Source organism: Ambystoma mexicanum, chromosome 2p (assembly GCF_040938575.1).
Source record: "Ambystoma mexicanum isolate Mex_15411 chromosome 2p, UKY_AmexF1_1, whole genome shotgun sequence".
NCBI lineage: Eukaryota > Metazoa > Chordata > Amphibia > Caudata > Ambystomatidae > Ambystoma > Ambystoma mexicanum.
The window spans coordinates 1,191,943,817-1,191,955,848 of NC_090923.1; the positions used below are offsets into that span (position 1 = coordinate 1,191,943,817).

The 12,032-nt window shown below is 47.6% G+C and overlaps 1 protein-coding gene across 9 annotated transcripts in view; it reads right to left on the reverse strand.

Moving 5' to 3' along the window:
- L1CAM (L1 cell adhesion molecule) overlaps window positions 1–12,032 on the reverse strand; it is a 791,676-nt gene that overhangs the window by 84,390 nt on the left and 695,254 nt on the right. For all 9 annotated transcript variants that reach the window (XM_069645402.1, XM_069645399.1, XM_069645400.1 and 6 more), the window contains 4 exons: window positions 11,394–11,505; window positions 10,594–10,760; window positions 6,855–7,014; window positions 388–512 (listed from right to left, as the gene is read on the reverse strand). In XM_069645402.1, coding sequence (XP_069501503.1) covers window positions 388–512; window positions 6,855–7,014; window positions 10,594–10,760; window positions 11,394–11,505 — 564 coding nt within the window. The remainder of the gene's footprint in view (window positions 1–387; window positions 513–6,854; window positions 7,015–10,593; window positions 10,761–11,393; window positions 11,506–12,032) is intronic.

The window sequence follows — 12,032 nt, forward strand, 5'->3', positions numbered from 1 at the left end:
TAAGAGATGCACATGTATGGGCATGTGTAGAATCACACAAAATCAACAAAAACAAACAGCTGTTCATTGCAGTTGAAAGACTGTTGTGGCCCTTAGTCAATGCCTAAAGACCCTATGGATGCCCGGCATTACTACTGAAAAATGGGTTTCAGGTGACTTACAATGTACTGGGTCTGATTCAAAACACGTTTTTTCCAATGGGATTTTCCATTGAAAAATGCTTTGTGAATCAGACACACAGTGTCCTATTTACATCAATAGGCAACAGATACTGGAACGGGGAAAGTATGCAGTTTCATGGCTGAGTTCTTATGCACGTGACAAATACTCAGGAAGTCGCGGGCCCAGAGCTCAACTTCCGGGGCAGGTCCCAACCAGCGTACTCACCAACTACGACCAGCTCGGCGCTCTCCTCGACAGAGTCCAGGGGGCTCTCGGCGACGCAGGTGTAGATACCTTCATCGTCATAGTCCACGTTGTAAACTGTCAGCGTGCCCTCCTCGATAAAATACCTAGAGTCGGAGAGACCCGGGTGTTGGGGGAGAAACAAACAGTGAGCAGAGACAGAGGCAAGTGCCCCCAACAAAATAATGACCCTCCCCTCACAGCCACGTGCTGTGGACCCACACTGCACGCTTCCTCAAGCAGTGGCCAAGTACCCGTGCAGTGTAGCTTATCTCGTCACACAGTCTTCCCACCAGTGCCCAGGGAGTGCTGTATGACCCAATCCTTGTCAGCTTCCTTTAGCCTGTGGTACAGAAACCTTGTAGCGTGATAAACGTTCAGCACCGCCTTAGAGTCCTCGCAGTGTGAACTTCATTACATCAGTGCTGTAGAGTCACCTGCCAGTACTCAACCCTGCCATTGCAGGTAGCAGGCACATCTCTGAAGCATGCACATAACTCGCTGGGCTATATTACTTGGAGGAGGCCTAGAGCAGTGTCGGCTTCTCGAGAAGCAGTAATGGGTTATTGCTACTGGACTGCCCGTCAGTGTGTGTTACCTCCACCCAGTGCTCTTCCTGGATTACAAGAACGCATAAGTGCCTCCACAGCAGTGACCCGTCAGCACCCGGAGACTTTAGCAGTAGGAGTTTCCACCCCGGAGCGAGTGTTTTGTCATTGGTGCAGGACCACAGCAGTGTGATTGCGCTCCTACTGTCAGTGTTAAAGGAGCCTAGATGTGTGACCAGACCACAGCAGTGTGACTCAGGGGAGCCGACTTATGAATTTCCCGGGGGGGGGGGCCCAAATACAGGAAGTGACATCACTGGCAGTTATATGACAGCAAATTTGCATGTAGTCGCCAACTTGGTGCAACAGCGCGCGGGGGGCGGGTGTTGGCGCGCGCAGCGCAGAACAGTGTAAACATTGGCTAGCATGCACTGCATATACTAAAGTCAAGAAAGAAGGAGATTTAAGCCTTCGAGTTGCATTCCAGTAAGACATCACTGCCCCTACTCCACCGCTCTATAATCGTCCAGCAACACAACTAGGATGGGACAATGAAATGCTTGCTAAACAGAAGGTACAGCTGCAAGGTGAGTACCACCACCACCACCAAAAAAAAAGTTCCCAATTCAAGGGAAACGAGAAGTAAAGACGTTTCCCGATTAAAAACTACCAAGCAAGACGTGTGTGGTGCCATAGTTCAGTAAAACATCAACAATTCAAACTTACAATAGTGCTGCTGTAGATTGGCCAGCCACAAGTGAAAATTGCTAAGATGTTACCTCTGGGTAACCAGATAGAGTTAGGGATGTAGCTTAATCTTAAAGCTTTCAGTGGACACATCAGATGTGCTGCTGAAGTATAATGCAGTACTGGCTGAAGTATAATGCAATCCTGGCTGAAGTATAATGCAATCAAGTGTGGTTTCAGACTTGGGGGAAGAGTGTTAACTGCTTTTAACATTGTAGTTTACCAGAAATTCTGGTAAAGTAGTGCACAATGTTAAAAATCAGTTACCCAGGCTCACCCTGCACCCAGTTGACGTTTGGGACTGATGGAAGGGTTCCATGTGATATTTTCGCCGCACAAATATTGCGATGCAAAAATATCGCCATATTTTTACGGCGAAAATAAAACATGGACCCTGCAGGGGACACCCCCGCATCCCCCGCATCATTTTTTTATGTGCGGGGACACCCCCGCAACCCCCGCACCTAATATTCTCACCACCAAAAATATCGCCTATGGCCGTTCCCGATGACCATATGTTCGGAGATATTTTTGCTGGCGAAAATATTACCTGATACCGATGGAAGCACTCGCGTCTAAATGTTGTAGCCATGGTTGTCTCCATGTTTTAAAAATTCCCACTTTCCGGGTTTTCAATATTCATTTGAAACACCCCTTATTCAAAAAATGAAGGAGTCAGTAAAAAAGCCAATGCTGAAAAGCCTATTTCGCACAAGTAGTAAGACCCAAAGGGTAAGAGCGACTGTATAGCAGACCATGCCAATGTAGGATACTCCAGGATTACCTTCATTTAAAATATACCCACTGCAATGTTCCTAAATTCAGATTGCAGAGTAGTGTCCGACTAAACCTCAATCAGCTCTTCCTGGGCATCAAATGGATGATGCACTACCTCCTCTGCCAGAAAAGTCTGCATCACCCAGTCATTAATGCCAGCATTTAATTCAGGGAAGTATTCATCAAAGCTGGACCTTAATGTTGCTAGGTGGCTTGCCCAGCTCCAACTGTTCTTTTGCAAAGGTCTAGCTTCCTCTTGAAGGAAAATACTTTTTTATTCATTCTTTCCTCTGTGTTCCCATGTCCACAGGAATGCCCCCAAAGGTGGGATTGGGAGTTTCTGGGGTCGTGAGATCTAGTGGTTTTAGTTTCCTTTATAAAATACACAAATCACATAGTATGTCCACCAGACAATGTATCATTGTGTACAGCTTAAAGGGGGACACCTGACCCAAAGCAGCACACTAGGAGATGTATTTTGGAACAATCAATATATTGTAAACACAGCTCTAGTTTAGATTGTAAAGAGTGCTTGTGCTGCAATTACATGCACCCAGTTAATAAAGTCCAGACTTAAAACACTTAATCAGCATTCAGTGAGTAAAATAACCTTATAAAAATAAAATGCAGCTTTGCATAAAATTACAGATAATTTTGGGATTATCTGGCACTGGCAAGCGGGCTCTGCTGTTGCTGTGGGAGAAGTGAGACTTGCAATGGCGACAAATTAAAGGTTAATAGCTGCCGTTTATCACAAGATGGCAGGCCAGCTTAGATCTTAACCACTGAATGCCCACTGAACAGCTATAAACCCTTCTATGTCAGCAAGATGCTGATGTAGATGAAACAGTGTTAGAAAGCAATGAGGTAATTATACTGTACCATATCCCGTGGGAGGTGATGCCCCCCCAAGACTCAGTGAAGGCCCCTCGTGTCAAAAGGTTGAAAAGTCCTGCCGTCTCAGTCCCCACATTACTAACTTCTCCCCCGCTTAGAGTGGAAGCAGTCTGCGGCACACAGCTTGTAATGCAAATCGCACATTTTAAGCGTCAGGACAAAAAACAGAAAACTGAATACATTGCTGAGGTAAATGAGTTCTGACTGGCAACACTGGTAATACCGTATAGAGCCACATTATCGCACCACCCAACTATGAGTTTGAGGGCAAAGGTGGAGGAAAATCCTCCAGCAAGAAGCTGGAGGTATTTCCTCCACCATACCGCCCACAATAGAACAATTTGGGATATTACCACCAGCAAAATTACTACCAGCAGTAATACCGCTAAAATCCACCATGGAGTCCTATGTAGTCCAATTAATGGGGACTTACACTGCCTACCACCACTTGTAATCCGGCAGTAATACCGCCAGACCAAGTGGCAGTAATGGTAGTACAGTTTGGTGGTATCTCGGCAGATTTACAGGCCACACAGAGACATCACCTCTCTCCATGTTGTCTTTTATTGTAAAGTGGATTACCAGGTTTCAGACCTGTAAGATACCCCTGTCTCCTCAGGTGACTCAGACCCCCACCATTCCATCCTACATAAACTTGATGACCCCAGGCTGTTCTTCTAGTCTACTTTTATTCTACCCACGTAGATCCAGGAACGTCATACTCCTGTTACTTTCATGGATTATTTTACTTCCTGTTCCTTAAAGCCAGGGGTCTTAAATATGTGGCTCTCCAGATGTTTTGGACTACGACTCCTATGATCCATCACCATTGACTATGCTGGCTGGGGCTGATGAGCATTGTAGTCTAACACATCTGCAGAGCTAAAGGTTGCAGAACCGCGTGCCCAAGCAGAGGCCTGGAACTCCATACTGCCACAAGCACCTTATCATTTGACTCTGGCTCTGAAATAGAGACTTTATGCCGGCCCTTTACCCATAAACACTGGTTGTTAATATTATACCTTGGAGCTGCTCGCGTTAATAGCACTAGTGCAAGAAACGTTCAGGACGGGCGGTAAAAAGACTTCCGTGGGTCTTGTGCGGCCTATGAGTTCACAAGGTTTGGTTGACCAGGGAATAGCACACGAGGCATGGAGTTGGGACAGGATGGCAGGTTAGCTGCTGGCAACCTTTCACGTGGCAACCGTAAACCCATGAAGAGGGAGTGGAGTGCTTCTTTGCCCCCCTGATTCTCTGATTTGTCAGAGCTACATTTTCAAAGCCTTTCTCTGAATGGAGCATGAGTGCATTCATCTCTCAGTTGACTCACACAGTTATTGTTCTGTCTGCGTCTTTCATTTGTTATAAAACAGCACCCAAGGTTGGTGGCTCTCAGGGGGTAGGGAGCCTGGGACGCTCCAAGGACAATGAACTGGCAGCCAGGGGGTTTTAGCAATGCGCTACTTTTGGAAAAAAAATGAACCCCCAAAAATTCTTTTTTTTGTGACTGCACCAGTAAATCATCAAGAATCGATGACTGGGAGAGAGGCTGCAGGAGAGCGATTCCCCTTATTTGTATGGTACAGTAGCACAGATAGGAGAAAGAGGTTGGTTGGCTCTCGACTTACATCTACCTGTTCAGTAGCACACCTGGGAGTGGGTAGTTGAACTGGCTTTGTGGTCCCCGTTTCTCTGTGATAGAATACTCTTGAGGGCATACTTTTTTAATGAACATTTACTTGCAACTGCATGTGTGTACCAAGTGCTTAATTTGTAAAACAGTAGATGCCTGTGCCCAAATATGTTCTAGCACTTCTGTGACACTTGGGCAGTTCCACACCACTGCTGCCACCCAGGGTCGGACTGGGACAAGAAATAGGCCCGGTCACCCAAAAAAAAGTGGCCCACCCCTTGCCTCAAAAAAGTGGCCCACCCCTCGCCACACGACACTTGACCTCTGATGATATCACCGGAAGTGATGTAATTGACCCCACACCAAAGTGACATCCCGGGAAGCGATGAAACACAACCTTTCACCCCTTGACAAAATAGGAAGTGGCATCAAATAGCATTGTTCCTAAGTAAACTACACTACATTTCATACAAGAATGGATCACCATACGTATCATTAATATCTGTGTGTATAGATCCATATTGTCAAATTACTGTGACTCCTAGCAGACGTCCAAGGCCACATGATAATATGGTATTATATAGCACTTACCCTTAAGCTCTTTTTTATAGAACAAATATGCATACAATATCACCCAACCTGTGTTGGTACTCATATCGACCCAAGAAGGATGAAAGGTTTTTGAAGAATAAAAAATGAAAAAATAAATTTGAAAAAAATGAATTGATCCAAATTGTTTTCTTCAAACCAGCCCAAGCATGGCCTGAAACTGGCCCTTACTCCCCTGGGACTATTTCGGCCCAGCCAAGGGCCAATCCGACCCTGCTGCCACCACCCATAGTGCAACAGAGGTGGGGCCTTTGTGGGGCCTCAGGCTCCATTAGGCGCCTCTTCATGAAGACAAAAAAAAGCACACACCTGGTTTTGCCGGGATGACCATCATCAAGTCAAAAGAAGGTGTGCTCTTTTTCTTTTGACTTCATTAATAGGCTCCTAATGGAGCCCCAGACCTCACAAAGGCCCGGCCCCTGTCGCACTAAGCATGTGTGGCAGGGGCCTTGGATCGGGCTGCTGCTTGTTAATGAAGCAACAGCCCGACCCTTTGGTCATTGAACCTCTTTTTTTTTTCAAACTGTGGATGCGTGCCCCCCCCACCCCGGGCATGAGGCTGCGGCCCACCGGAGGGGCACGCCCCACAGTTTGAATGCTGCTGCGCCTAAACCCTCTCCTCCAGGACCATACACCAATGAGTCCTAGAGTGGAAGGCTTAATCGCACATTTTCGCGATTATACCCGGCCGGAGAGAAGTGATGCAGTATCGATGGAAAGGGCCATCGATGCTGCCTCACTTCTCTCCGGCCCGGGTGGGTGGGGGGAGCTCAGCCCCGACTTGATCTTACCGGGGGGGGGCTCGGGCCCCGGAGCCCCCCCCCGTCCTCGGCACCCCTGGTGTGACTGCCCTCCTCCTGTCAGTGTTAAAGGGGCCGAGATGTGTGACCGGACCACAGCAGTGTGTCTACCCTCTCCCAGTCATTGTTCCCACATCAGTGTGTCCACCCTCTCCTAGTCAGTGTTAAAGGTGCCTAGTAGTGACAGGACCCCAGTAGTGTGAACTTGCTGATCCCCGCAGAGCTCCGTGGGTGCAAGAAGACCCCAGTAGTGTGAACTTTCTCCAGCACTGCACTGTCAGTGTAATACGACCCGCCATAGGTTCTTGTGGCTCCCGTTTGCACACATGGTCACTCTTTCACATGCTCTTCTTCAGCAGTGAGCTCTGGCCGCCACCAACACCCTCACATCTCCCCCACTCACCCCTCTGGCCCATCCACACAACGCCCCTCACATACTTGTCACTGTCTGATGTTTCCTCCACGTCCTTCTCCCCCATCTTCCACCTCACACTCTTCTTCACGAAGGAGGGGTCGAAGAGGGCAAGGCATTCAAAGCTTGCTGCTTCGCCTCGTTTCACCCTCATGTCCTGGGGCAGCTGGATAATCCTGGTGGCATCTGGAAAGGAAGAGGTGGCACTAGGTGATCATGGGTGACGGCACGCCACTGTGCAGTTTGTCGGCGCGGAGATTCCCTGTGCGCTGCTAGAAAGTACTGCTAAGATACCCCGTTGTGCTGAACCCTTGGCTTAGTGGGGGGATTCTGCATGTACCATCAAGACCATGTGACCTTGTGGTGCGCCTGTGTGGCTCCCAGTTCATTTCTGCTTCTACATGATTATGATTGGTTATTTATAACGTGCTTAATACCCAGAGGTTTCTAAGCGCGGACCCGGGGATCGAACCTGTGTTGCTCTGTGTCGTCTTGCTTCCAAGGCGAGCGCGTTGCCCCTGAGTTATCCTTCCGAAACATGTAGATACCTTTAATGGGCCTTACACCCCTCCCAACATCTAGACTGAAAACAATACTGCAAACTCCCATGAAAAGCTCTATACATTCCTGTTCTTCAAGAAAACTTTAGAGACCCACTGCTTGCTTGAAGCATCAATTCTGAGCCCCTCTTTTTTGGTGCAGCCACCTGTAGGTAATCCATGCAATTGACATATCAGGGTGGTCAATTATACCTGCCGCAGAAAATAAAGAAACTGTCGATCACAACTTTCTTGCTCATCCACAAACTTCGACCCCACTGCTGTGTTTTTTACTAGATGCGGTGCAGCGACTATGCTAGTTTCTCTTGTGTCTCCTTCTACCCTGTCATATACCCGATCCTCAAGCAGCCTTGTAAAAATCACATTGATTAACCACAAGTAAATAAAAAATAAATAAAGATATAGATCTATTTGAAGGCAAATAAACTAGACAAGCTGCTTTCTTCTCCTGGACACCCCGTCAATCCCAAGAATCTAGACTAAACTGTGGCTGGTGCACAGCCCCAACCAGACCCCAGGCATCAATGTAACCTTGCATGTTAACATATGTCAGGTAGGCACCCAACCTGCTTCCAAATGCATCCTTGAACTTCATGAAACAATCACGAGAAATACCTTCCATATCATCGCCACGCCGAAACCTCGCTCTCCAACAACTCGGTCACATCACTCAGCATGATGCTTCCACTGTCCACTGAAGAGGCCAGCAGAGGTTGCAGAGAATGCACTGCATTCCGTTGAGATGACGTGCACCGAGGGTATAGACGCATCGAGTAACTCGAGCCAATAGCTGGCAGTAGACTGCATGATCAACTCCAAGGCATCCTTTATCCCAGGATTGACATCATCCATTCCACTGACCTACCTGATCCTATGGTGCAACATCACTGCCTTTGAAGACCACTCCAGTCTAGTTCTTTGCTTGCAATCCATGGCCCACAACTCTCTGCTTGCCTAGTCCCAGCCAGCCGTTGCCTAGACTATGCACAACAGTGACACAGTCAACTTAGAAGACCAACACCAGCCATGGGTAGACCACTTACTGATCACAATCACCCTAGTGCTCTCCAACCGCAAGAAGCTGCACTCACCTTCATAGTGAGACCCCTCCAAACTTGGTCATGGTGAGACCTTAGTAACACATCAACCGAAAGGACTTGCTTTAACACATATTGCAGAGTTAGCACAGCATCACAGCGATTGATAGTGATGCCATGACACCCCATTCACTCCAAAAAAAACCAAGCTTCTTTGCCAACTGAAAGGTTTACAACATACTTTGCATCAACAAATTGCAAACCTGCTGGAATATTTTCGATACAGAACTATTGGAAAATGTGTGAAACTGCTGCCAACAACCACAAGCCCTGCATGCAATCCCCTGCACACCCAAAAGCTCTCCAGCTACCACTCCACTCCACCATCCTCACATCTTACCAACCCAACCAAAACTATGAAGGCGGCAAACAAGAGGAAAGACTCCAACCGCCTGGTAGACTCGTGCCCAGCATCACACGTCAAGGACTCCATCCTAAGCCTTGCCACTGATGCGTCCGAGGTAGGTATTCCAGGATGCCTTCCACAAACACATGAAACAAGAAGCATTAACTTCCTTCAGGAAAAGAAGCAACCTCTCCACTCCTGGGATGTTACACACAGCTGCCCTATCTTGCATACTCCATACCCCAGAAAGATCCAAGAGATTGTGGTAACTACCAAAGACCATGGTGGCTAACACTGCAGAGGACCATCCATCTCCTTCCATGAGGACTGTCCAGCAGCCTTAATGCTCCCCGGCCTCTCTGCAGCGGACTACACAGTGAGCCATGACGTGCTACTAACATACTTATGCAAACTGATGGGAATGACAGGAGCCACCAAAGGGAAGCTCCAATGGTTATACCTCTCAAATATCAGACCTGGGTGGACGCCTTTACATCTTTCCAGAAAACCTAATCTATGGGGTACCCGAGAGATGCCTTTGACACTGGTTTTATACAAGGGCCCTCTAGCACAGATGCTTGATCAATGCCAACTCCAATTTCAGATGTAGCCAAACAGCCCTGTGATTCACCCACAACCAAAGAGTGGGCAGACGCTGCCCCAACACTACAGAAAACCCAGTGTCATCCACTAGTGAATGAAATAAAGGTAACTGCTGTGTCAATGAAGCCAAACCAAAGGTTACTCCAACCGGCTACAGAACAGAAAAATACCCTACCCTTTAAATTCCCAATCCCAGGCTGAAATGTATGTTTGATTGAATCCTGATCCATGCCTGGCCGCCCAGGCAAAGCAGTGATGCAAGCAAACACATCTGAACTGTACATGCTCTGAAAGGTCCCCCGTAGCCTGCAAACAACCTGGCAGGTGCAGCTGACCGAGACAAGACACAACCTGATTGCATCACCCAACTCTCAGTGACAATCTACCAAGGACACAAGACTTAGAAGTCAATGACACCAGCCTAAAAGCCACTCCATTGCTGAAAGGGACTGTACATGATACAACTTATACAATGGGAAAGCCTTCTGGGGCGAGGGTCCCATCTACCCACAGACGCTGGCGTCTCACTATGCACACACAAGGAACCATATGTCAAGGCACGGTTCAACACTTTGCTAATCACATTTCAAATTTATCAAATACAGAGGCGAGCCATTTAGGAAGCTACCCTGCCCCATTGACTTTGGAGAACACTAATTTCCTCTGCGAGAGCGTGACATTGCAACTTCCTTTTTAGAAAACAGAAGAAACTACCTTTAAACGGTGGCCAGTTGAAGTACCTAATACAAAAGGATTGAATGCCAAAGGGTCGACTCAATTTGACCTAAAACCAAAAGGTCGAATTCTTTTTTTTTTAAATATCTTTTTTTTAGGTTTCCGTTTTTGAAAAAAAAGTGGTTTTACCACAAAAAAAAGAAATAATAATTCGACCCTTTGGTTTTAGGTCCTTTTGATTCGACCCTTTTGGCATTCGATCCTATGCATTCAAAACTTTCAACTATAACCCCTTTAAACAAATTCCGGTTTGAAATTCAATAGCCAATCCTATTTTAATACATTCACTAATCCTTGTAATTCATTTTATGTGGCCATGTGCTCCACTAAGATGCAAGAATACATAATTTATGTTGTAAAGCGCACCTCAAAGCGCTTGTCCTCCCTCAAGACCCAAAGTACCGCTTGTCACGAGTTTACTCACTTTTCACGCTCAGAGTGGCGGTGATGTAGACAGTGTCCTGGTCGTTGCTCGCGGCGCACGTGTACAGGCCGGAGTCGTCCCACTGGACGTCTGAGATGCGTAGCGTGCCGTTGGTGAGCAGGAAGTAGCGTTCCTTCTGTAGGATGTCTTCTTGCCGCTCGTCCATCCTGTTCGGGAGCGTAAACAGAACGTTAGAAGCAAACGGGATTTCTGGCAGTACAGGTTTTGGGGTTTTATGTGAGGCCAATCAAAAACAAGCAGCCTGATTCATGGAATTATTTGCTTGAAAAACGCAGATTTGCGCGCCTTTCTGCCCGAAAATCCGTGTTTGAAGTGTGGGGATTTTCGGCCAGAAAGGCGCGCAAATCTGCGTGTTTCACGCAAAAAATTCCATGAATCAGGCTAAAGGTTTCTACTTCTCGCAAGAAACGACTGCTAGCAAAGCCAATGAAACTGCTCCTTCAGGTCGAGGGGGGGCAATTGCTTTCGGACCCTACGGGTAAGCAAAATAACCTGCTCCCTCATTTCGCCGTTTAGAGGTCTGGGTTCAGAGGTGAGAGGTTTAATGGGGTACATGTCTCCCGGGACTGTGCCGAATCCACACGGGGGCGGCACGGTGCTCATGTTCAAATTCACATGATCCTGCAAGAAACGTAGCACTGGAAGGCATGTCACTTTTGCTATGTGTGTAGGATTCAATATGGGACATTCCTTAGAGGGGACCAATGCAGGAGGGTGGCAACACATGGACAGTAGGTATGTACAACAGGGGGGGACAAATGGTGCATGCGTTAGCTTACCACTGGATGGTGGGCACCGGCGCGCCAAAGGATTTGCAGTGCATAAAAGCGGTCCTTTTTTCCACCACTTGGTAGGACTTGTTGTTCCGGGTTTCGATCTGGGGAGGGAGCTCTGCAAAGAGGAAGAATGGTGAGACACAGGCAGATAAGTGCAATCAGTGATGGGGAAGGGTGGTGAGACACAGATAAGTGCAAGCAGTGATGGGGAAGGACGGTGAGACACAGGCAGATAAGTGCAAACAGTGAGGGGGAAGGATGATGAGACACAGATAAGTGCAAGCAGTGATGGGGAAGGATGGTGAGACACAGATAAGTGCAAGCAGTGATGGGGAAGGATGGTGAGACACAGGCAGATAAGTGCAAGCAGTGATGGGGAAGGATGATGAGACACAGATAAGTGCAAGCAGTGATGGGGAAGGACGGTGAGACACAGATAAGTGCAAGCAGTGATGGGAAGGATGGTGAGACACAGATAAGTGCAAGCAGTGATGGGGAAGGATGGTGAGACACAGATAAGTGCAAGCAGTGATGGGGAAGGATGATGAGACACAGATAAGTGCAAGCAGTGATGGGGAAGGATGGTGAGACACAGATAAGTGCAAGCAGTGATGGGGAAGGACGGTGAGACACAGGCAGATA